Source organism: Thamnophis elegans, chromosome Z, assembly GCF_009769535.1.
Source record: "Thamnophis elegans isolate rThaEle1 chromosome Z, rThaEle1.pri, whole genome shotgun sequence".
In the NCBI taxonomy this organism is placed as follows: domain Eukaryota; kingdom Metazoa; phylum Chordata; class Lepidosauria; order Squamata; family Colubridae; genus Thamnophis; species Thamnophis elegans.
In genome coordinates, this window is record NC_045558.1 from 90,906,492 (window position 1) to 90,931,466 (window position 24,975).

Here is a 24,975-nt window from a genome sequence, read left to right on the forward strand (position 1 = left end):
TAGCTAGGGTTTCAATTTGAGCAGATAAAATATGCAGTTGTTTAACGTTCCATGCGACACCCAAGAGTGGTAGGGTTGAGGGTGCTCTGCCCTGTTCTCCAGGTCAGAGACAGAGACAGCCTCAAGCTGTGGTTCCTGCTGGTTGGTCATGGTCAGGCGGCTTCTGTGTTTGTGTAGGTGGTTGTGTAGGTGGTTTGGGCAAATATGGTCTTACGTGCCGTCCTGGGATCCAAAGAACCTTGTCTTTCAGTTGGATTGCAGCGTAGCCCCTTCCCCAGGTAATCAGGTCAGCAGGTCCTCGCCACGTCAGGTCAGGCAAGCAGCGATAGTAGACAGGTGGTCGAAGAGTGTCAGCAGAAGGTGGAGCTGCGAAATGACGAGTTGCTGCTGAGGAAGGTGGCTGACCGGTGAGATTTAAAAAGTTTAATGTATAGAGACAAAGATTAAGAATGTTTTGCAAAGCTGGGAGGCTAGGGGGCCTTTCCCCTGTGTTTCAATGTAGCGATCAAGGGCATGCTTAAGAGTCTGATTAGCGCGCTCAACCATTGCCTGTCCTTGGCTGTTATATGGAATGCCGAATTTGTGCACAATGTCCCATTGGTTACAAAAAGCAGCAAAGGCTGCACTGATGTAAGCGAGCCCATTGTCTGGTTTTTATCTCTTTTGGGCGTCCCAGCGATGCAAAGGTTCGAATGCAGTGGTTGATAACATGTTTTGTGGCTTCCCCCCTTTGTGGGCTAGCAAACAAGAAGCCAGAGAATGTATCTATGATTACATGTAGATACTTCCAAGGAGCAAAGGATGGATATTGAGTCACATCCATTTGCCAAATTTGGCAACATTCTGTCCCTCTGGGATTAACTCCCATAGGGAGGGAGTGAGCTTGCCGACTACAATTGGGGCATTGTTGAATGATTGCTGATGCCCCCGCCGACGTAAGACCAAAGTGTTTTGTGAGCGCTTTTTTATTCTGATGAAAGTAAGAGTAGCTATCCCAAGGTGTGATAGCAGAACATTGACATGGGGTGGGGGGGCTGATGCCGCAGCGTCAGCAACATCATTGCCCTCCTGGAGAGGCCCAGGGAAGGGCTGATGGCTTCGAATGTGGGAAACATGGAAAAAATGGGTGCGAGCAGAAATTAACTTTTGCAAAGATAAAAAGAGCGAGAGTAATTGTGGTTCCAATGAGGGAGAAAGATAGGCCTCATAGATTGATTTCACAATCTGAGTTACATAGAGGCTATCCAAAATCAAGTTAAAGGGTTTATTTGGAAAAGTGGAAAAAGCCAAAATAGAGGCAGCAAGCTCCGCACGCTGAGCGGAAGTCTGCGGGGGGCTAATTTTTGTGCACCACCGACCATTTTCCTGCCAGGCACAAGCACCATAGGTTTTGCTTCCGTCAGCAAAAATAGTCATAGCCTGAGGAAGTGGGAGAGGGGAATATGGAGTGTGCCATTGCAGGGGAACAGTTTTCAAAAGAGCCAATCTAGGGTCGGGGGGGTGCATGGCAAGAAATCTCACCTGGTCAGTCAGCAAGTGCGAATTGAAGGTTTTCCGAGTCAGCAAGTAAAGTCTCCCAAGTTGATAAAGAACAAGAGACAAAAATCGTGGAGGGTTCAATTCCGGCCAACAACTTTGTTCTGACACGGGCTTTTGTAATTAGAGCTGCAAAAAGTGCAGGTTTCTGAGAAATAGTGGATTTTGGGGTGTGAGACAAGTGTACCCATTCAATAATTAATAATTTTGAAGTTTTTTGCACCACGGCTCCTGTTGGGAGCCCAAGAGTGTTACATATGATGAAAGCTAAGGGGGTGTTATCCTGAAGACGATCCACCCAAATTTGAGCAAGTGCCTCATTTACCTCTTTTAAAACTTGCTGATGTGTTTCATCTAATTTAATAACATCTGCAGGGTTTTTGCCCATTGTTAATGCAGAAAACAATGGAGCCAATTGAGGGGTTGTGAGCCCCATATATGGGCGTGCCCAGTTAATGGAGCCCAAATATTGCTGTAACTGTACTAATGTGGGAGTGTGTGGCAAGTCCAATTTTGGCATTGCAGGAGCAGCATGAGAAGCCAAAAGCTTATGACCCAGGTACGAAAAAAGTTGTGCTGTTTGAACCTTTTCTGGAGCTATGTGTAGGCCATTTTTATGGAGAAGGTTAGTCAGAAAAGGTAATGTTGCTAAAACCGTACCTGGGGGCCCACATGCCGCTACCAAGATATCATCCATATAGTGGTAAATTAAAAAGTGAGGATGTGCCGTCCGATACGGCTGCAAAGTTTTATCTACAAAATATTGACACATGGTGGGGCTGTTGAGCATTCCCTGAGGCAGGACTGTCCATTGAAAGCAAGAAGCAGGTTTGGAATTGTTAAATTCTGGAACAGTAAAAGCAAACAGTTTGCGATCATTTTCATGGAGTGGTATAGAAAAAAAGGCATCTTTTAAATCAATGATCATGAGATCGCATTCTTGGGGAATCAAATTTGGATTGGGGAGGCCGCACTGCAGCACTCCCATGGGCTGGAGAATTTTATTAACAGCCTGCAAATCATGCAAAAAACGCCATTTACCAGATTTCTTTTTTATAACAAACACAGGGGTATTGTAAGGGCTGTGGGATATCTCTTTCCTCTCCCTCTCTTCTCTCTGTCTCTCTCTCATCCTCTTTCTCTTTGTCTCTGTTCACTTTCTCTTCCCCTCTTTTCCATTCTTCAGTCACTTTCTCCTTCTCTCTCCTCTTTGTCTCTTTCACTCTTTTTCTTTCTTCCTCTCTTCCACTCTTTCACCACTTTCTCTTTACTCTCTACTGCCCAACCTGTCCCCATAATTTACCTTCAATTAATCATGTTTGCAATAATTTACCTACTTTCCTAAATAGGCGCAGTTCCCTTACTGGAGCCGTCGGTCCCTCAAACACATACACACACACACACACACACACACACACACACACGCATGCACAAAACCATTTTTCTCCATTCCAATTCGGATCCTATGAATCAATTCCTCTGTGAAACATCTGTGAAAAAGATTCAGGTGCTCAGGCATGAAAATGTCATCAAAGCAACAGAAAAGAAATCAGAAGAGTCAGTAAGAAAGGGAGTAGCAAGAACTCCTTGAGACATGAAATCACGATGAGGAAAGACCAAGAGAGGCATCGTAGGGGGTAATGAAATAGAGGTAGCCGGGATCACCGGAAGAAAATAGGAAGAGCCAGGCAGATTCACTTGCCAAGAGATTGAAATAAGAAGGAAGATAAGAAGCAGCCTTTTGTGTGGGGCTGGCTGAATGTCCCAGGATTAGTCTCCCGACTGTGAGTCAGGTTGGAAAGCAGGCAGAAGCGTCCTCTAAAGGGATGGAATGCTGAGGAGCTTCAGGGGCTGTGGGCATGCATACAAGGGAAGAGGAAGCCTTGGATTCAAAGTGTGAATTTAGTGAAGAGGTTTCCAAATATGGCGGGGGGGGGAGTCTGGTCCCCCCATCACGGCTTGTTCATGAACTTTTAAACATTCCATGACGATCCGCCAAGTGGAAAGTATTTTCCCTGGTGCCCTTGGAGGGTCATGGAAATACTTCCCTAATTTTTCCCAAGTGGCTATTCGAATTGAGCCCTTCTCAGGATATGTGGGACAATTTTGATAAATATACCTGAGAAGGTCAGTAAGGTCATTTTTCGAAGGGATGGGGAGAAAGTTCCCATTGTTTTTTAAGATTAATATTGAGGTTTTGGCCAATTCTCTAAGTTCATGGAGGTGCGCAACCTGAGGCTTAGAGAATTCTGCCCCCATAACTCACGATTCTGGGAGGATGCTCCATCTGCGACGGCCGGTCCTGGTATGCAAGGGGCGTTCCTTTGCCGGTAAGCAATGGGGGTGCCAAATGAGATGTATGAGGCGACGTGCTTGATCAGCAAGATCACGTCGGGGTCACCAGTTGCGGCGTTGTCACCACACTGGTGGGCTGCTCATGTGTCCTTGCCTAATCAAAAGGAAAACACCAGACGAAATTCCTTGGGATGAGCAAAAGCTTTGAATGATCACCGAAGGGCTCTTTTATTAGAAAAAGTTAGTTACAGCGTCATCAAAAAGGAGCGTATCAAAAGGCATATATAATCACACATGGCACAAGTAAACTAATGAAAAGTTCACAGCATTCTACAAATAAACCAATAGAAAAACACATCATGGCAAAGGGTGGGCAAAGGGGGAACAGAAGATTACAAGCTGCATGGCATTGGGAGGGGGAGAGAGGGAATATAAAGTTATAGCACAGCATAGGGGGGGAGAAAGGGCATGTGTGGGAGTAGCTGGCTCACATAGTTCTTGTTACATGAGGCTGCATAGTGAGTTATGACCGTTAGGCCAGAAAGATGTTTCTGGTGCGATGTTTTTGCATCCCTGTGTATGTGTGTTTCAGACAGCAGAAACTGCCCTGCACGCAAACACCCGGAATGAATTCCAACATTTCTGAACTTTTGAAAAGGCCCTAAGAACACCATGGATTTTCAAGTGAACAGCTAATGGAACATCAAACAAATCAATCTGGAGTTTTGCATTAGAGACATTATGCAAAGACCTGGCTTTTAGATAAACCCATAGAGCTAAGGAAGTAGAAAGAAAAGGATGATGTCAATTAGCAGAGAGATGAATAGATTCAATTACAGCAGCAATGGGTACGTCTTTGGAATACTTGAAGGTGTACGTCAGGGACATATTGGCATGGAGAAAATCTATGTGGTCATTCAGAATTGTCACTGACTTGATGGCACATAACTAACCAAGAGATCACACCAGGTGTGGGATTCAAATTTTTTTACTACCTGTTCTGTGGGCGTGGCTAGAGGGGCATGTGACTGAGTGGGCATGGCCTACTTGACATCACTCATTCACATACACATGCCCCCCATCTAACCACACCCACAGAACCACAAAAATTTGTTTTGCCAGGTTGGAGGCAGCAAGATTTGACTTCCATCTTTCTGAAGCTATTTCTGATTTGATTTTTCTCCATTTTTCTTTCATGTTTTTTTAACTGGGAAAATGCTCTGTGGGATGTAGGAAGATTTGACTGGCTGATTATATGCCATCAATTATTGATGACTCTCACAAACCACATAGATCATAGGTGTCAAACTAGCAGCATCATATTGCCATCACATGACGTGATGTTTTTCCCTTTGCAGAGCTTTGGTGGGCGTGGCCTGCATGTGACATATCCGGACCATGGGCCATCAGTTTGACACCCCTGACATAGATACATTTTCTTTGTGACAACCTGTCCCTAACATAGTCTTTCAGGTCTTCTAGTGACACATTCATCACTGTGGTAACTAAGTCTATCTACCTAGCTACTGTTTATCCTCTTCTTCTCTTTCCTTCTATCCTTTTCAGCATTAGCACCTTCTCCAAAGAGTTAGATCTTTGCAAAATATTTTCAGAGTGGCATAATTTGAGGCTAATAATGTATGCGTTGAGTGAGAACTCTGGGTTGATTGTTTGATGACACATTTGTTTGTTTTCTTGACTTTCTACAATATTTTCAGGCATCTCCTTCAACACCAAAGTTCAAAAGCTTCAATATTCTTCTTACTGTGCTTCTTCAGAATCCAACTTTTGCTTCCATAAACTGAAACACTGCACTGTTTTGATTTTTGTAGATTTACACATTATAGATTTGAATATCTTTTTCAAGGCCTTCAAGGCTGCTCTACCAAGTGCTAGTCTGTGGCATATTTTTTCACTGCTTGTTCTTTATTGTTGAGATATAGGAAGAGCTTCAGACAACCTAGAAAACCTAGAAAAATTAGGAACAGTCCTGAAATCAAGCCTTCATTCTTGCTGCAGTGCTTTAATAGATGTTGTTTTCATTTCTTGTTGGTGAAATGGTGAAGGAGGACAACGGCAAAGCCATATGAGAAACCCAATCATGTTGCCCTCCAGTTATTGTTCTGAAAAGATGCAATAGAAGCAGAATAGGGAAAATCCAATTTTGTGCTGATACAAAGATAGGTGGATACCGTATATACTCGAGTATAGGCCGACCCGAATATAAGCCGAGGCACCTAATTTTACCACAAAAAACTGGAAAAGTTATTGACTCGAGTATAAGCCTAGGGTGGGAAATGCAGCAGCTACCGATAAATTTCAAAAATAAAAATAGATACCAATAATGCCATTGCCCATTGAATAACATATACAGCCTGCCTGTGCCCATTAAATATACAGTAGCCATTGTAAAAATTTGCTCTGCATAACAAATTATTATCACACAATACCGGTGTATTCAATGAAATACTTCACTCACCTCATGATGCTGATGTCCCGCTGTGATGATGATGTCCCGCCTCCTATGACACACGGCACAGTGATTCCTATCATTGGATCACTGTACCAGAGGAGGTGGGACATCGCTATGTGGCTGCTTGCCATAACAAGGAGGAGGTGGGACATCGTTGCAGAGCGGCAGGAGGGGGAGGAAGGGGAATCGTAAGATAGCCCTGCATTACATTAGAACGTGAGGAGGGGGGATGGTGCGGTGTGCGCTGCGCGGCAAACTGACACAGAGGGAGGGGAAACTCAGGGGCGCTGGGCCATTCACGAGCGTCACCCAGCGGCATGGCCCCGCCCCTTTTTCTCCTCCATTTCAGGCAAATTTTTCACTGACTCGAGTATAAGCCGAGGCGGCTTTTTTCAGCTCAAAAAGTGGGCTGAAAAACTAGGCTTATACTTGAGTATATACAGTATATTTAATTTAGCCTTGTGGAAAGTAACCAAGCTTTTTAATCTGGGAGGAAGAGAAAACTCAAATTGCTAGAAACTTACATTTATTTTTTATTTGGTCTGGATGGGACTTTCTCCTTTCAAAGAAAAAGGAATGAAACAATCTATTTCAGGTGGTAGAAAACATACAGTATATACTCTTACTTTTAGAGGGAGAGTGGGTGTGTGTGTGTCTGTGTGTGTGTGTGTGTGTGTGCTTTGTATGATCTTTTAAATGCCAATATGGACACTCCTGTGACTCCTATAGCCCAGTAGTTATTCTGATTGTGCATCCCTGACTGTGTTCATAATTTTGTCTAGCATAATAGTAATGACCCTACCTGGACTAGGTTTCCTTGACTTCAGTAACTCATGCTTTGGTCACACTTGATTAGATTAGATGGCTCTACAAGGGGCTGTCTTTGGACACAACCCAGAAAGTGAAAATTTACAAGTACAGTGGGCAGATTATTGACAGGACAGACTTGTAAAAACAGGGGTGTGCTGATGCTGTTTCACTGGTTACTAGTAGGCTTTCAGACCCAATTCAAAGTGCTGGCTACTGCTTTAAAAGACACAGCAGTGGGATGCATCAGATAGCAGCTTGCTAGGGCTGAATCCACCTATCTACTCCAGACATTGAGAGAGGACTACAGAAGTTCTCTCCCTCCACATGTCTATGGAGATTCTCAGTTATCCAGGGTTAGGGTTAGGGTTAGGGTTAGGGTTTTGTCGCGATTTTGTCAGCGCGCATTTGTCGGCGCGCATTTGTCGAAAATCAATTAGCGATTTTGATGGCGCTCATTTGTCCGTCACATATGTCTATCGCACATTTGTCAGTGAACCGTGTATATATATATATATATATATATATATGTATGTATGTATGTATGTATGTATGTATGTATGTATGTATATATGCATGTATGTATGTATAATATATTATATATACATACATACATACATACATACATACATACATACATACATACAAACAAACAACAAATATGTATATATTTGACAATCAGCAGATTTGAAATTTAAATTGCACACCGTAGGCAGAATCTCCAATTTCAGTTGAATCAGAAATGTCTCTACCAATCCATCAAAAAGATCAGCTTCTAATTACGAAGGTGATTTTGGAAAACTGGAAGGGAAAGGCAGGTTATAGATATTATGAGATAAATGATGTATATTTAGGTGAATATTCCCCTTTCCTAGAGGTACTATCATCTAGCCTCTAATTAGCCCATTTCTTTCATGGCAATTTATTGATATATGTCATTAAGTGTTAAGGACTAACAGTTCTGGTCTTGTTTTAATTTTTTTTTCTTTTTGTCTCATTGAACAGAATAGAATAACAGAGTTGGGAGGGACCTCGGGGGTCTTCTAATCCAATCTCCTGATCAAGTAGGAAAACCTATACTACTCCAGACATATGGCTGTTCAATCACTTCTTAAAAGCCTCCAGTGAGGGAGCTCACATACAATTTCTGGAAGCAAGCTGTTCTATTGATTAATTGTTAATTTCTACCTTGATAACTTTCCAATTGTTACTTCGTGTCCTGTTCTCAGTTGCTTTGGATAATATGTTGACACTCCCCCCACCCCCAGTTCCTCAAAAATTGGAAAACTGCTAGCATACAACCCTTAGTTCTTTACTTCGTTAGACATACTCATTCTTTAAACCATTCACTGTGGTTTTCATCTGAATGTTACTGTTCTTTAAGCCATTCTGTAAGTTTTTCAAGCTAAAGAGCAGTGCATAAATAATAAAGAAGGCTACAATGGCTGATTATGAGATTTACTGCACATTTTAAAAATAGAACCTTTCAACAAGGAGACAATTTACCTATTGTACAAGAGCCCTCTTAAATCTTTTTAGTTCTCTAGTTCAGAGAACTGGTAAATACCACCTCTGACTGGCTCCGGCCCATCTATTCTCTGCCTCCCAAGTCTTAGCTGATCAGGAGGAAATGGGAATTTTGCAGTAACCTTCCCCTGGAGTGGGGTGGGAATGGAGATTTTAAAGTATCCTTCCCATGCCATGTCCACCAAGCCATGCCCAGAGAACTGGTAGTAATTTTTTTTGAAATCCACCACTGGTTCAGTTGCATCTTTGACAAGGATGGAGATGTTACTTGTAGGATTAGTAGTCACTTGCGGCTGGGGTAGTTGAGTTGGGATAGGATTTCGGGATATTAGTGCTTTGCTTTTTTGTCTTTTACAAAGGTTTTACAAAAATTGTAAAAGTGCACCTAAGATCATGGCATCTGGCCCTCTCAATTCCTGGCAAATAGATGGGGAAGAACCAGAGCCAGGTAGTGACAGATTTAATTTTTCTGGCCTCCAAGATCACTGCAGATGTGGACTACAGCCAAGAAATTAAAATAAGCTTTCTCCTGGGGAGGAAAGCTATGACAAAGTTAGACAGCATATATTAAAAAGCAGAGACATCACCCTGCCAACAAATGTGTGTATAGTCAGAGCTGTGGTTTTCCCAGTTGCAATGCATGGTTGTGAAAGTTGGACTGTAAGGAAAGACCTAAATTCTCAAAGAATTTAGGTCTTTGAACTATGGTGTTGGAGAAGACTCTGCAAGTCCCTTGGACTGCAAGGCGATCAAACCAGTCAGTCCTAGAGGAGATCAACCCTGACTGCTCTTTAGAAGGCCAGATCCTGAAGATGAAACTCAAATACTTTGGCCACCTAATGAGAAGGAAGGACTCACTGGAGAAGAGCCTAATTGTGGGAAAGATTGAGGGCAGATAATGAGGTGGCTGGATGGAGGCACTGAAGCAGTAGCCCTGAGCTTAAATGAACTCCGGGGGTTGGTAGAGGACAGGAAGGCCTTGGATATTTCTCCTTTTCTTTCAAGAAATTCACTGTAGTAAAAAGGAGGGGTTTTTTTTGTTTATTTTAAGGCAATGAATAATCCCAGCCATGGTAATCTTCAAGTTCATTTATATCTTTCTTTGTTATGGGAACCTATACAACTGTGTTTTTTTCCCCCCTTATGCCTTCAAGTTAATGTTGACTTCTGAAAACTGCTTGAATGAATCTGCAGTTTTCTTGGCAAGGTTTCAGAGGTGCTTTATTTTATCTATATTTTTTTAAAGAAAACTCAAGGTGGCAAACAGTATCTAATATTTCTTCCTTCTCCTAGTTTTCCCATCACAACAAATGAGGTGAGTTGGGCTGAGAAAGAATGACTGTTTCAAGGTCAACCAGCTGGCTTTCTAGTCTGGTGCCTTAAACACATCAAGTTCTTTGTGGTTTATTAGTGTTATGATACTCAGGCTGCAAAATACAAGTACTAAATAACACATGTGAGAATTTTATGTATTTTGTTGTTGCCTTATAGGCACCTCAATCGTTGCAGTTGAGATGAGCCAAGATTAAGATCATATTCATGTTCTCTATCCTTATATCTGAACCTTGTAAGAACAGGGATTTTACATATAACAAGCAGAAATTGAAACACATGGCCAAAGATTCTGAAGACATTAAATAAAAGCTGGTTACCTTAGGGTTCAGTGCCACCTATTTTTGACGCTTTCAAAGAAGAAAGAATCATGATGCAGCCTGACAGAAGGTACATACTGAGTTAATGGGTTACAATCAGAGGTCTTCAAACTTGACAACTTTAAGACTTGTGGACGGCTGGCTGGAGAATTCTGGGAGTTGAAGTCCACAAGTTGCTGGCTAGAGAATTCTGGGAGTTGAAGTCCACAAGTTGCTGGCTAGAGAATTCTGGGAGTTGAAGGCCAGAAGTCTTAAAGTTGCCAAGTTTGAAGACCTGTAAGTTACATGAAAGATACTACGGGCTACATGGGGGCGGGGGGGGGGGACTTCTGAACTTTATACGGTATATATGAGTGCACAGAGCTATCTAGGCCGCCAGGTGGCGGTACAACTGTTCAGAGGTCGCAACGGTCTGGGCGCAGCTTCTGTCTGGTGGGGAGTCAGCTCCGCCCAATTACCTCCCTCGAGATCGACGTGCCTCCAGTAGCAAGCGGCTGCTCAGGTGTGGGCGTGGCTGCTGGAGAAACCCCTCTCGCTTTTGCTCAGGCAGCCGGCGATTACGGTGCCCGGCTCGATTTCCCATCGCCCGTCTTTCCTGGTCGTCGAGAGGAGTGGCTGCCCATCCCGCTGGCTTTCTGGCAGCGCCATGGCAGAGCTGGAGAGCCTGGAGTTCGGCAAAGCAGACTTCGTGCTTCTCGACACCGTGTCGATGCCGGAGTTCATGGCCAATCTCCGGTTGAGGTACAGAGTGGATGGCCGGAGGGGGGTGGGAATCTCCGTTGCCCCTTCCTGCCCCCATTCTAGGGAGGAAAGGAGCAGTGGCATTTGGAGAAGGAGGTGGCGGCAACAGCAAGTAGCAGGCTTCTTGCTTTCGCCTGTCATGGAAAAGTAAATCGGTTTCATTTCCCATCGCCAGTTCAATGAACCCTATTAAAACGAATGAACCCTATCCAGTGGTGACTGGGAGAAACGCAAAGCTGGGAGAAAATCTATTTATTATTTGGATGGTAGATCACCATGAAATCCTACAGCTGCTAGGGAGACCAGGAAATTAAGAACCCAAAAGACAAGGCAAACTACTTCTGTATTGCGGCCAGGAAAACTATCTGGATGTGGCTGGGAAGTCATCAGTCATAAAGTTCAATCTAACCCTTTGTAAAAGTCTTAATTTAAACATTTGGACCGTTTGTTCATAATGTGTCATATGCGTAATCTAGCAGAATGAAAAACAGTGGGATTGCTTCTTGGGATGGTTAAATCCCAGCTACTATAACTAATGATCAGGAATCCTGGAAACGGTTATAATTTCTGAAGCAGCCTCTCTCAACTGGTTGCTTTCCAAAGTTAAAGTTGGAGGGAGGGAGGGGGGATTATGGGCTTGGGAAGAAAGCACCACCCCTCATTTAAAAGGGTTGCAAGGGTTGAGAGGGAGAGTTGTTTACCTGTGGCTTCAGTGTGAGCAGAGTTGAAAAGTTTGAGTTAAAGACTTCCTGATTCATACCTTAGTTTTTATTAAATGCACTTGGGAAAGTATTTATATCTTTACTATATTGACATCACTCACAAAAATTCTTGCTGGCTCGCTTTTGAATGTGGAAGCCCTGCTTTTACATATTCTTAGAGGATATTGACTGATATGGCTACTGTGTAATTACTCTATTAATTCTTGCAATAACATCACTCACAAAAATTCTTGCTGGCTCACTTTTATAATATTATCTTCAAGTCTTCCAGAAGTCTATTAATAGAATTTAGCTCTATCCACAGATTCCCTGGGATATCTGCTTTTTATAGGATGGAATTTTGGGGCTGAATCTTGAGTAGCACAACACTCTACCTCAGCTTTATATCCTGCCTCAATAATATCACTCAAATAATGGCTGAAATATCCACAATGATTTTATTTCTTGGAAGAAGAAATAAGTTTTTATAGTATGCATAGAGTCTATTAAGGGCAAGAGGGAAATTTTTTAATCCTATCTATTATATATTAGAATCATAAAATTGTCATCTCCAACAGTTTACATAATCCTGGCTGAGCAATATAACCTAGGATAGGCAGATTGCAGAAAATATCCCAAAGACAGACAGACAGACACGCACACACACATACACACACACAGGACAACAATAGCTGTTTTTTTTTAAACTATTCAAAATTGAAAATAAAAATACAACCTATTTTTGTTATAAAATGTTTCTATGGAGCACATTTCTACACTGAAACATCTGGCACTTGATTATTTCTGAGTTTATAACCCAGTTTATAAACTGAGTGGGTGAAGAATCTCTGGCCTTCAAATGTCACAAAATGATAAACCAAGGAATGCCACCATGTTGCCTGGGATTGTTGAGAACTATAGTTTAGCAACACAGGGGCAGCATAGGTTGCTTACTCCTGGTGAAAATCTATTTGGTCTTTTGCATTGTTGATTTCAGTGCAATATTCAAAACAGTGGCTTTGTTTGTTTTGGATAACATATGACTATTAAATAGGACTGCACACATTAGAATCTTATTCCTGTTGTTCTCTGTCTCATACTGTTATGGCAGCTCTTTAATCATTGCCTAAATTTACATATGTTACCTGGATATGGAATAGTCACTATGTGGCATGATTAAATGTTCATACTGGAGGAACTCCACGTATATTATTCCATTAATCAACACAGAATGAATATGCTTGTGACATGAATATGCTTGTGTTATATAGGCCTTTAGCCTAATTTATATGACGTAATCTACAGTTCAGATTTAATACATCTGTTTGCACCATTGGTTTGTCTGGGATTTCAAGAATCTCTCAACAATCTGTTTCCCATAGACACTACAAAATCAATGTCTTGTCTTTCAGAACCTCAGAAAACCATCTGAAATTCCAAGAGAAGTTCTGTCTCTGAAGTCAAGCAAGTGCTCTCTCTGACAAACCAATTGGGTGTGGGGGGGAGCAGTCAGCCAGCCAAAACACACACACACACCCTTGTTTTACTGCAGGGCTCCTCTTTGGTAGACAGCTGAGCTGGCTGGGGAGATGACTTGAAGGGGCAGGACACCATCAGCCTAAGTGCTAGTTTCGTTTAGGCAGCCTGCCCTCTCACACTACAATTGACCAGTTCTTGAATAGGAAGCAATTTAATAATGAGTGTAACTCCCAGTCCCACTAGATAGACCAAATTAAGAAATCAAATCTACAGGAAAGCTAAAAAAAAGCTTTTATTGAAATTAGCTACAGTAGTGGAATCCTGAAAGTCTGATTATGTTGTACCTCCTCCTTATTCCATGAATTATGAAGATGTATTCTTGAACTATTTCTGTTATCTTGTTCTGGACTTTAAAAATATGTCAGCTCCTTTTATCTAGGCAACAGCTTCTGCATACAGATAGTTCTTGACTTACAATTCACAATTCAATAAGGAATTGTTGTAAGTTACAAGAACACTAAAAAAAAAAAGAGACTTAACAACCAGTCTTCATACTTTAAGCATCCCCATAGTCCATAATCCCAATCTGGGCACTTTATAACCAGCTTATATTTACAACGGCGGCAGCAGGGGGTGGGTGGGTTATTGGCATTTATAATCTTCCCAGCCTTCTGACAAAATCAATAGTGGAAGCCAGATTCACTTAACAACTACATGATTCACTTAACAATTGCAGTGGTTTGCTTAACAATCATGGCCAAAAAGATCATAAAATCAGCCATGACTCACTTAACTATCACTTTGTTTAGCAATGGAAATTCTGGTCTCAACTGTGGTCGTAAATCAAGGATTACCTATATCTCCATCAAAATTATTTTCTTTACTCTCTACCCATCAGTTTATAAGAAATTTTTAAATGCTTAAAATGTAAACCATTATTACCCATGGCAAACAGTTGTGTTGGAGTTATTTCTTGACATAGTGGGTTAGATTTGAAGAAGGGCAAGATTTCTAGCAGCTTTACTGCAAGGATATTTTCTTCTTCTTCTGCCTTAACAAAGAAAATATTGTTTTCTGTAAGAAGGCTAGATCATGAAAGTCTGTTAGTGATGTTAGCTATGATAGATAGGTAAAGTCTTCCTGTTCATAAACAAGAGTGCTAGGTGCTAAATGCCAAATAAAAGACCTATTTTTCATATTTTATTTGAAAATTTTATTGCTTAAAACTAAAAGCAGGTAACCGAACTCCTTTCAGTTTACCCAATATAGCTGCAGGTAAAGGACATGGTAATGTTGCAATCCAACGACATGATCCTGTCTTAAAGCCATATCTTTATCCATGTGCATAATAGATGAATTCATGTACATCTGTAAATGTCGCTATATTGGCTACTTGTTCTTCCTGCTTCTTGTTATATTTCTAGTTTTGAATGAAAAGGCTGTTTTTATGGTGAGTTTTGACAAGAACGTATGTTAAAGGAAAGAGTAGGAAATTGCATTTTTGAATCATATTTATTTAGCTAGCCTCATAGTTGGAACTAAGGTCTATTGGCAAAGTAAGTTCCTTGCTATTTCCTTGAAGGGTGTATTTCACTAAACACTGCTAGGTCAACATTTAATGTGTGACTCAGAGATGGAAAGGAAAAGAAACCTATAAGTAGAGCTCTTAACCTGGATAGTTAAGAGTTGTATATCATCCTGGATTCCAGAGAGTAGAAGTTCAACAAAATAAAAGTGGATTGAGACAAAAAGTTATCAGTAGAATAAATTGATGCATGACTATAAACACTAGGAAAAGTGAATTACTGTGAGAATTGCCCAAAGTAGGTTTCCCTGTATTGGTTTTATTGTGTATCATCGTTTCTCGTGCCTCTAAGGTGAAACAGTACTAGTACAGTAACTATTGTCCTTGTACCCTAACTCACACATATGAACCTATGACCTAATATTATATTTTATTCAAGGCATTTCAGAAAATAGAAAATAGGATTCAGCAGCTATTTTAGAGGAAAACTCTGTTTGTGTTATCCAAACAGTGTTGTGGACATTTAACAATGGGAGAAAAAAGTTATTGGGACTCAGACAGCATACAAATTTGATTTTTTAAAAATGGAGTAACTACCTGCTGCCACTGTGAAATTAATGACCCCCCTTCTCCCCGTTTTTCTCTTACACCTGATTATTTAGCGACAACTCACTCAGTAGTAACCTTGCCATCCACAGTCCTGGTAGGACAGAATGTAGCAAACTAACATCTACTCCATTTCCCCACCATGCTTTTGGTTATTATGTTTAAGAACTTTTATGCACCATGCAAACATGCAATCACATCAGCACATATATATTTTGAATGATCAGTGTTTGTTTAAATTTGTTTTTACCTTTAAAAAAAACAAAAAATGAAGATCTGCCTAAAGCTTATAATTATGATCATGTTTTCACAGTTTTCTTAACACTGATGGTTTCCCAATGCCTATTTGCTTTTAAAAATGTGAAAAACATGCTACCTTTGATGACCAGGTAAAATACCAGAAGAAAAATTATTTTTGATGCTTTTGCTTTTTTTAATTGGAACCCCTGGAACATTAGCAGCTAAGTTTTCTGAAAACTGCTTTGTGCATATGAGGAGAGACATTTCTGAGGCAGCAAGGAGGAAATTCATTTTACTATTGCCAGTGAAAAGCCAAATTCACCACAAGAATGTCCCTATAACCCCCGTAATTCCAAACATATTACTTCCTTTATGAAAGCATAGACAATTTAGACAGGGAGTTGTCTTAACATCAGGCATGAAATTTGCTTTTCCACCCTCCTTTTCTGCTGGGGAGAACAGTCCAGTGTAAGATGATTTAAAATAATCTAAGATATCGTTTCTGCAAGATTTAGAATCCTCCACCTTGGGTACCTAGGCTTTTCTTTTCTTTTATTTATTAGCAATAGCTTCAACTATCCTCATTTCAGTTAGACCTGTAACGCCTTCATTAATAAAAAAAAGTTTCTAAATATCATTATTCCAAACAGCTAACCCAAAACCTAAAATATATTTATGTTTTCCATTCAATCGACAAAAATAACCAATTTACACTATAAAATAAAATGGTTTTTTGTGGATTGAATAGAAAACATAAATATATTGGACTTTGGCTGTTTGGAATAATGATATGATGATTCCCAACTCATCAATTAAAACAATTGTATTATTATCCCATATCTCTAGCAAGGATATAGTTTCAAATGTATTAAACCAGTCAGAGGTATCTGGTGGACTGTGTGTGTAAATAGCAATAGTAATAGAATCTCAACTATATATTGAGTATTTCTAGGCGCACCAACACAATTTTCTGAACCTAATCTGTGGATTGGGCTCTTTGTTTTTTCTGCAAAACCCAATTGTATAAGACATTTTCAATATGTTGATCCTTATTTAGAAATCACTGTAATTCAGATAAAAGTAACATATGCCACACTTGTGATCAAAGTTTCTTTTAAAAAAAATATTATTCACATACTGTAGTATCTAGGGAATTCTTAATAGATAGAATATCAAATATTTAACATTTTCCCATAATATTATTTTTAATTTGTAAAGGGGTTAGGGTTCTAACTTTTGTTCCTGTATTAATTCAAACACACATCTCCTCTTCATTAATCTGACAGATTCTTTTCTGAATGATAAGTGCATGTGTGACCAAAAATGTTTTTGCATGCTTTAGTTAATACTACAGTGATCTTAATCACTGGCTAAAGAATTGAAAAATGGGAATGGGCTATGTCATAAGAAGTTAATTAGAATTGTATAATAGATGTTTATTTTGCTTTGGGCTGAAATTTCCTCCTATTTGGTCTAACGGGTATCACTTTGCTTTGGTGACAACTCCATCATAGTCTGGAGAGCAGTGATGAAAAAGGAACATCATTCACGAAGTTGTCTTGGGAACCTCTTTACATATTTTCAATGTTTATGTTCAGGCAGAAAACACTAAACTCACACGTACTGAACACAGAAGGACTTTTTAATTATTTTCTAATGTAGAATTTTTAAAAGTAACCTTGGTCCTATTTGGAAAATGGCAAGCTATTTTCACTAACGATTGAAGGAGAATCACCCAGTGCTATAAAACTTGTTGATCCAAAGGTTTCTAATAACTGAAAAACACTAAGCAAGCAATTTTTGAAAGAGATTAGAAAAGGAAGTATGCAAACTCAGTGTCCTTTAAGGAGGCGATCTAAGGTTGAGCAAGATAGTTATTCCCTCATCTCTCAAAGGTCTAAATCCACTGTCTTGAAATCTCCTCATGGGAAGCAACTATCTAGAGCATTTGTAGGCTAGCTCAAGTCCTCTCCTCACCCAAAGACGAATGTTGAAGAGCCAGTCTTCTTGCTGGCTCTTCATTCCACCACAGTGGTCGATTGTACTTTCAGTGGAGTCGTCTTCACTAAATTCTTTCCTTGGAACAATGCTTAACTATGTCCTTGTGAATCAAATCCAGTGAAATCTTTATGTCATGTTTCATTATATTGCCTTTTCAAAAACTTATCAAAAACACTTTTTTGAGCAGATTTTTCTAGGTCATACGGAACAGTTCTACATCCAACTATCGCTGACTGACCAGCATGACTCCATAGTTGTGGCAATGTCCAAATTCTCTTACAATATGCTGCTTTCAATATTAGAGGCTACATTCTCACTCAGTAAGATAAACGTTCTATTCCTGATAAGGAGTTTAGTTTTTCTTTCTATTTTACTTTATCTGTTAAGCACATTTTTCTCATTGTATATATGGTCTACAATCGTAAGTTGAATGATCAAACAATACGGGTAATCCTCCAATGACAAAAAATGGTTGGGACTGGAACTGTAAGGGTTGTTAAGTGCACACACTTCACTTTACAACTTTTTTCCTGCATTCATTAAATGAATCACACACCATTGAGCAAATCCAGCTTCCCCCCACTAACTTTGCTTTTTGGAAGCCAGCTAGGAAAATTGTAAATGATATCACATGGCTATGGGATGCTGCTATCGTTGAAATAGTGCAATGGTTGCTGAATGCCCAAATTATGATCCCACAGAGATATTGCAACTATCCTAAGTGGAAGGCCAATTGTAAGTTACTTTTTTCAGTGCCATTTATAACTTTGAATGATTGCTGAATGAATTGTTGCAAGTCAGGGACTATCTTGCGGATTTAATATTACATATACCCTGACTGTGCTGCAAGATCCAGACCTCTTAATGCAAATTACAGTAAATACATCTATTTCCTGGCTTCAATAATAGTCTAGATTTTCCCATCCAGGTATATGTCTGATAACTGTGTCCATTTATTTTTTGTTTCAAAATCTGTTTATCTTTCCAATTTGTTTGCACCTTTTGTTGCTGTTGCTGAAGTTTTATGCATGGCTTGTCCTAGGTGCTGATACAGAAGAACTTAGCAGTTTTATAATTGCGGCTTATAGTTGTTAGTAACTTTGAACAGGTACTATAAAAAAAGATTAATAATTAACTTTTAAAGCAATTTAATATATTGAAATGCCTTATATCCTTGAAGCAATATTTTTGTCTTTTGTAAAAGGTGTTCTTCTGACTTTCTAAATAGTTACTTACTAAATCACATGTTATGGTATTTTGGTCTTAAAAGGGCCATACATTTAAGAAACTAATCCCATTTGAGAAATATTTATATTGTGTAATTAGTATTTTATTTCTCTAAGGTTTCTGTGGGGAGGATGTAACTACGGGAGATGACTCTTTTGTTAGCAGGCTTAGCCAATCCTTGACCTCGCCCTACAAATAGTATCAGGGTTGCAAAAGCAGAACAACTGTACCTTGTCAGTAGTAGAGCTTGTATCTTGTGTATAGTTTTGCAGTTTGTAATTATTTTTGTTACACAGTGAATCCTTTCCATGTTTGTACATTGCCTTTCAGAATGTACTCTGTTATTCTTAGCCAATAAATTTGTATATGTACAGTAGCTCAATATATCTAAAGGGCACCATTTGACGAAACAGTGGCACCTAGATGTGATATACTGGATTTTGCTAACTATCCTGTTCCCTGAAAATAAGACTTACCTGGATAATAAGTCCAGATAATAATGGAGCTTTTGACCACATGTGCTAAAGTAAGCCCTCCCCTGAAAATAAGCCCTCCCCATAAATATTGCAACACAGCAGCCCTGAGGGAATCACACTCGCCGCCTCCTGCACCTCAAAAATAATAAGACCTCCCCAAAAATGAGGCCAAGCACTTATAAATAAAGTAAAGTTCCCCAAATGTAAGACCCTGTCTTACTTTCAGGGAAACACAGTACAAATTTATATTATTTTGGGACTAGGCTATATTATTCTTAATTCCACAACAATAATGCATTTTTTTTCCATACCAACTTTCCTGTGGTATTTGTAGACAGCATTTTCTGAGAACAAATGGTTCCTTCATATATCTTGCTCAGTATTTTATTACAAAAGCTGTCCAATAATCCATTTCAGGTTATTGCATTAGAAAATAATGGTGCTGAATTGTTTACTTGAACCTCTGTTTCTACCTAGACAGAAAATATAGCAATGTGAATTTATCCCCTGTGGTGTTAGGAGAGGGCAATGCCATGATAAATAGTTTTCTGTAAAAAAAAAAAAACATTCAGATGAACATGGCTGCAATGGCTACTTTTAGCTTATCCTGGACTCTGAAAAACAGAACTTGATTTTCTTCTTTCAGATACTGAAAGGCTGTCACACCAGCTATAATGTGGTTTGTATGCAGACTACAGACACAAAGCAATGACCAAGGGACTAGAATAGATCAGCTCATATTTCAACATAAAAATAAAAGCAGTGTCAAAATTTTTGTAAACAATTTCAAACAGTTGCATTTATTTCTCATGCTAATATGATAATGCTTAAGATTTTGCAATTCAACCTTCAACTATACTTAGAATGAGAATTGCCAGATGTAAAAATTGGATTCAAGAGAGAAAAGGACCTTGAGAGTTCACTTTTTAACATCCAGTGGATATTTTTTTTAAATAAGTGAGTTCCAAAATAACTATTTTTGATCTAAACAAAGGCTTTTAACTGTGTAGCCCAAACAAATTGGGAATAGCTCTTTAAACCTGGGTGTAGCCCAAGTGAATTGGTTACCACATTATTTCATATGCCTGTTGAATAATAAAATGAGTACGAAGGAACACCTTAAGAGCGAACATGTTAGAATGCAGTTTGTAACAAATAAATGGTGGAGGAATGTGGTAAGATTATACACTGTCATCTTATTTTAACTTATTATCATGAGAAACAATGGACTAGACGAAATAAAAATTGGAAATAAAGTTGACAGAAGAAATATTAACAACCTCAAATGATGATGATATTATTTTGATGGTTGAATGCCAAGAAGACTTGAAGAATCTCATGTTGAAAGGCACAAAAGCTGTTTTGCTTGAAAAACTAACAACATGAACAGATGGTTTCAAATCAATTTAATTAGATAGAAAAGTAGTAACAATGTTTATCTTAATCTCAAAAATACTAAATGAACTCGAATCAAGTTGCACACTGAAAATACTAACAGTGAAACTAAAATCTAGTATTTTGGATATTTAAGGTTAAAATAAGAGCCGCATGAAAAATGCTTAGGAAAAAAGGAAGCACACAAGAACCAAAAAGAAGCAGTTATTGGTAAACAATTCCGGTGAAGTCTACTGAGTCACAAAGAGCAGAGATAAGGACTGAAGAACCATCATATATTCCTCTTGAGTATAAAAGTTGATTTTCAAATATTGTAAGCCCCACTATATAGACCAAGCCAAGAAATCAATTCCACAATAAGACTAAAACCACATTTATTAATATTGGCTATAGGCATGGACTCTTGAAAGTCTGACTGTGCTTTCAAGCATTCATGGAATTAGGGAGGTGTCTGCCTGAGTCACTTGCATATGCCTTGGTAATTGGCTTGGCCCTTCTCTTTCAAGGTTGTCTTCCATATTCTGTACAAATATATTCTTTGCCACGTCATAGAACAAATAATATTAGGTCTTTTTTGAACTTATCACCTTGTAAATATTTGGTTAAATGTTTGTTTTATTTAAAAAAACAATCCATTAAGAGTGATAGGAAGATAAGAATTTGAAAAGTAAATCTGTATGATTTGAGAGATTGACTATACAATGTTTAAATTTGTAACACTTCTGAAAATATTGAGGTATTGTTGGTGTACTCATTGCAGCTCAGTTGTTTGAGGGTTTTTCTTAGGGCTCATTCATTCCTCTCTCTTGGAGATAATTCCCAACTATGATGCTAAGGCTCAACTGGTAGACTTGAAGAGCACACACCAGGGAAGCTTATTTTCTTTTGTTCGATAAACAATGGCCAGTAAATTCTATTTTATGCCTAAACCTAACACCCCACCCCACCCCAATATTTGGGAGTTTAAGAGACAGTCTAATGGTTCACCTTAGGATAGTAGCAATGGAAACTCAACCTCAGGAAAATCTTCCACAAGGTCAGCAGCATTTCTCTGGGGGTGGTCCTGGTCTCTTCAAGAGCCCAAACCAAAATTTCCATGGAGAAGAAGACCCCTTGGGCCAATGGGAGCAGATAACCCTATTATTAGCCATTTAGAGTCCAGCAAGTGATTGATCCTCCAGAGGTTATTTCTTCATGCATCTTAGAATATTTGCATAGATTCCTCTCCCACCCCCAATTTTCTGGAAAACAGTACTTTCCTATCAGATTATTTTGATCTGGCTAAAACCTGTTTGAGTGGTGGCCTGATTCCAAGATGGAAGCTTTGTGTTAGGACATAACAACAAAAGTAAATGGGTTATTTTAGAGCTGGGTTATGGATAATTTATAGGTAAGCCATTAGATGACACCTGAAACTAGTTAAATTTCCAAAAGTCACTGTAATTGGTAGGTGGGGAATTCCAAGATTGTTCTGTTGTGGTTGGCGTGTGCTTTCTTGAGAGAACTACAAAGATGACTTGTTCCTTCCAAGTCTTGCTTTTTATGATTATGGATTTTCGGTGCCAACTGTGAAGGAGGAAATACCTAATAATCTGCTCTAACTCTTCAGATGTGCTTTTCTTAGACAAAGATTCAATGTTTGCTATTTCATGCTTTGATATATAATATGATCATGTTTGACAATTCTAGTTAACTTTTTTTAATCTCCCAATCAAAGGACCAATGTATTGTCCAATTTATATTTGAGTTAATAAAACATGGGTCCATGGTGTGTATGTCTATTTCTGTGTATTCTCAACTATGTTTCTGGGGGTTTTCAGACAAATTCAGCAGCTAAGACCTAGTATTAATTGATGCAAAATAATCTTCTGTTAGATACAGGCCTTCCTCTTAATCAAAATCTGTGCCATTTCTCGTCAGATTTACTCAATAGACCTGAGCAAACTTTGAAAAAAGTGCTTCAGAATGTGTAGAAACATAGCCAGAGCATTTTTAAATAAAAATAATTAAGCAGCTATAGTGTCTCCTTTTCTAGGGTCATATAACTTCTGTGAAAGCTGTTCTCAGTTGTCTCTCTGTTTGATTATTTGTGCATACCCGTTGTAAACTGGAGCAGTTTTATAGGCAGCAGTATGTGTTTGGAAGATGTAGTTACTTTAATCATTTGAAAAGAAGTGCATTATATGTACTCAGTTGTGTTTTGAAGGATTTTCACAGCCTTAAAACACACCATTTCTTTTGTTCTTGAAAATTATGTTAATAACTATTCAGATTAATACATAGCTTGAAGTATGGAAACCACTGTTGGAGTATTATAATACAACTGAATTATAACAATCCAGAGTGTACAAAAGGGAGGGGGGAAAGCAATGTTTGTTCTACAGGATTGTATACCTGCCTGAGGCATAAAAGTTTGCCTTGGTTAAAAGTGGAATAGGCAGTTTCAATCCTGAGGGAGGATGACATGCCAACTCTAAAAATGTTAGTTTTACAACTACTCAAGTCTTTGGAATGTTTATGAATAAGTCAAAGTGGGTGGGATTAGGAATTGAAAAGAAACTTTTATCACACTTTCTGCAATAGGATCTATACGGTATAAATTTATCTATATTGTCTAATATGCTGGTTAGTCTCCATATTTTTAATATAATTTACATTTCAGAAGTAAACCTTGCATGCAATTGGTGAGTTGTCCTCTAATAAAAACCTTATATACTTGTTTTCTAGATTAACAACATACCAAATGATTACCTACTTAAAATGTTTTAGGAATCTTAATTTTTACTATCTTAAATCTGTTAAAAGAGAGATCTGTTTCATTTCTTTTTAATTATGAAACATAATTATTTTGGGGAAATTATGAATATATTCATATATTGCGGGGAAAGTCATGTTTAAACCTTTTTTGTTGCTTATCGTAGAATGAACTGAGTTTACAGATAATGTTACAGTAAGGCATGGTTTACCTCAGGAATGAGTAGCATTTCGGGGTTTAGCCTTGTGATTTTCTAGAGTTTAGCAGGAGGCCGTTTAATCACATGGTAACATTACTAGAAAAAGCAAAAATATTTTAAACTCATGTTTTGAAGGGTTGAGTGAAAATAGATACAGAAGCCCTCAGAGAGTAGTGTGGACTGAGAAAATTGTGGTTATCAAAATTAATTATGGCAATTTGTCTCCCATAGCCCTCCTGTTTCTATTCTTGCTCGTAATTGCATTCCATATGTGTTTGTGTGAAGTTTGATCATTTTGCTGCTAAATGTTGTCTCAATTTCAGGGCCAGTGGTGGGATTCAGCCAGTTCACATCTATTCAGTTTTCAGTTTCAGTTTCAGTTTTGGTTTATTTGTATGCCGCCCTTCTCCAGGAGGGACTCAGGGCGGCGAACAACTCAAAGGGGAAAGGGAACATAAACAACAGTACACATAATTAAAATACACGAAAATCACACAGCCATACCAGTCGAGAGGGGAGGGGACTCATCAACCCCAGGCCTGCCGGCACAGCCAGGTTTGACGGCTTTCCGGAAGGCCTGGAGAGAGGTGAGGGTCCGGATCTCCGCGGGGAGTTCATTCCAAAGGGCCGGAGCTGCTACAGAGAAGGCCCTCCCCCGGGTAGTAGCCAGATGGCATTGGCTGGTGGACGGAACCCAGAGGAGGCCGACCCTGTGTGATCTGACGGGTCTTTGGGAGGTAATTGGCAGCAGGCGGTCTCTCAAGTACCCAGGTCCAATACCATGAAGGGCTTTATAAGTTACGACTAGCACTTTGAAGCGTATCCGGAGACCGATCAGTAGCCAGTGCAGGAGAACCAGTTGGTAACTTTCTAAGCAGTTCGGAGAACCGGTTTTTGGAAGAAATCTTTTGTTTTTTCCCACTTTCCAGGGCTAATCCTGTAAGGAAGGCAGGAGGTAAACATTCTGGTGTTGTCTCTAGCCTAATCTTTATTGCCCTGCTTACAGAAACTCCCTCTGCAGTTAACCCTTATTACTATTGTAACAACTAAGGTGAAGTGCCCATCGACCTGAGTGACATTGACTTGGCCACGCCCACCCAGCTGGTCATTAGGGCAGAGAACGGGTTGATAAATTATTTGAATCCCACCACTGCTCAGGGTGGTTTATGGTGGCCAATGGACTCCTGGAGAATCCATGTGAGTTGTCTGCTCTTGGTTTGCATTTACAGTGTTTAGATTCAGATTCCTGCAGTGCTTAAAAACATCTGTGTAGAGACATATTTTATCATTATTAGATCTTTGGATGCTATCATCAGATTACCAGTCTGTCTGGTAATGAC

The 24,975-nt window shown here is 39.3% G+C and overlaps 1 protein-coding gene across 1 annotated transcript in view; it reads left to right on the forward strand.

Moving 5' to 3' along the window:
* Positions 1–10,816: 10,816 nt before the first annotated feature.
* The window catches only part of MYO1D (myosin ID), a 127,951-nt gene continuing 113,792 nt past the window's right edge, over positions 10,817–24,975 (forward strand). Inside the window, exon 1 of the mRNA XM_032237709.1 lies at positions 10,817–11,031. Within this exon, the coding sequence (XP_032093600.1) occupies positions 10,937–11,031 (95 nt within the window). The 5' untranslated portion in view covers positions 10,817–10,936. The remainder of the gene's footprint in view (positions 11,032–24,975) is intronic.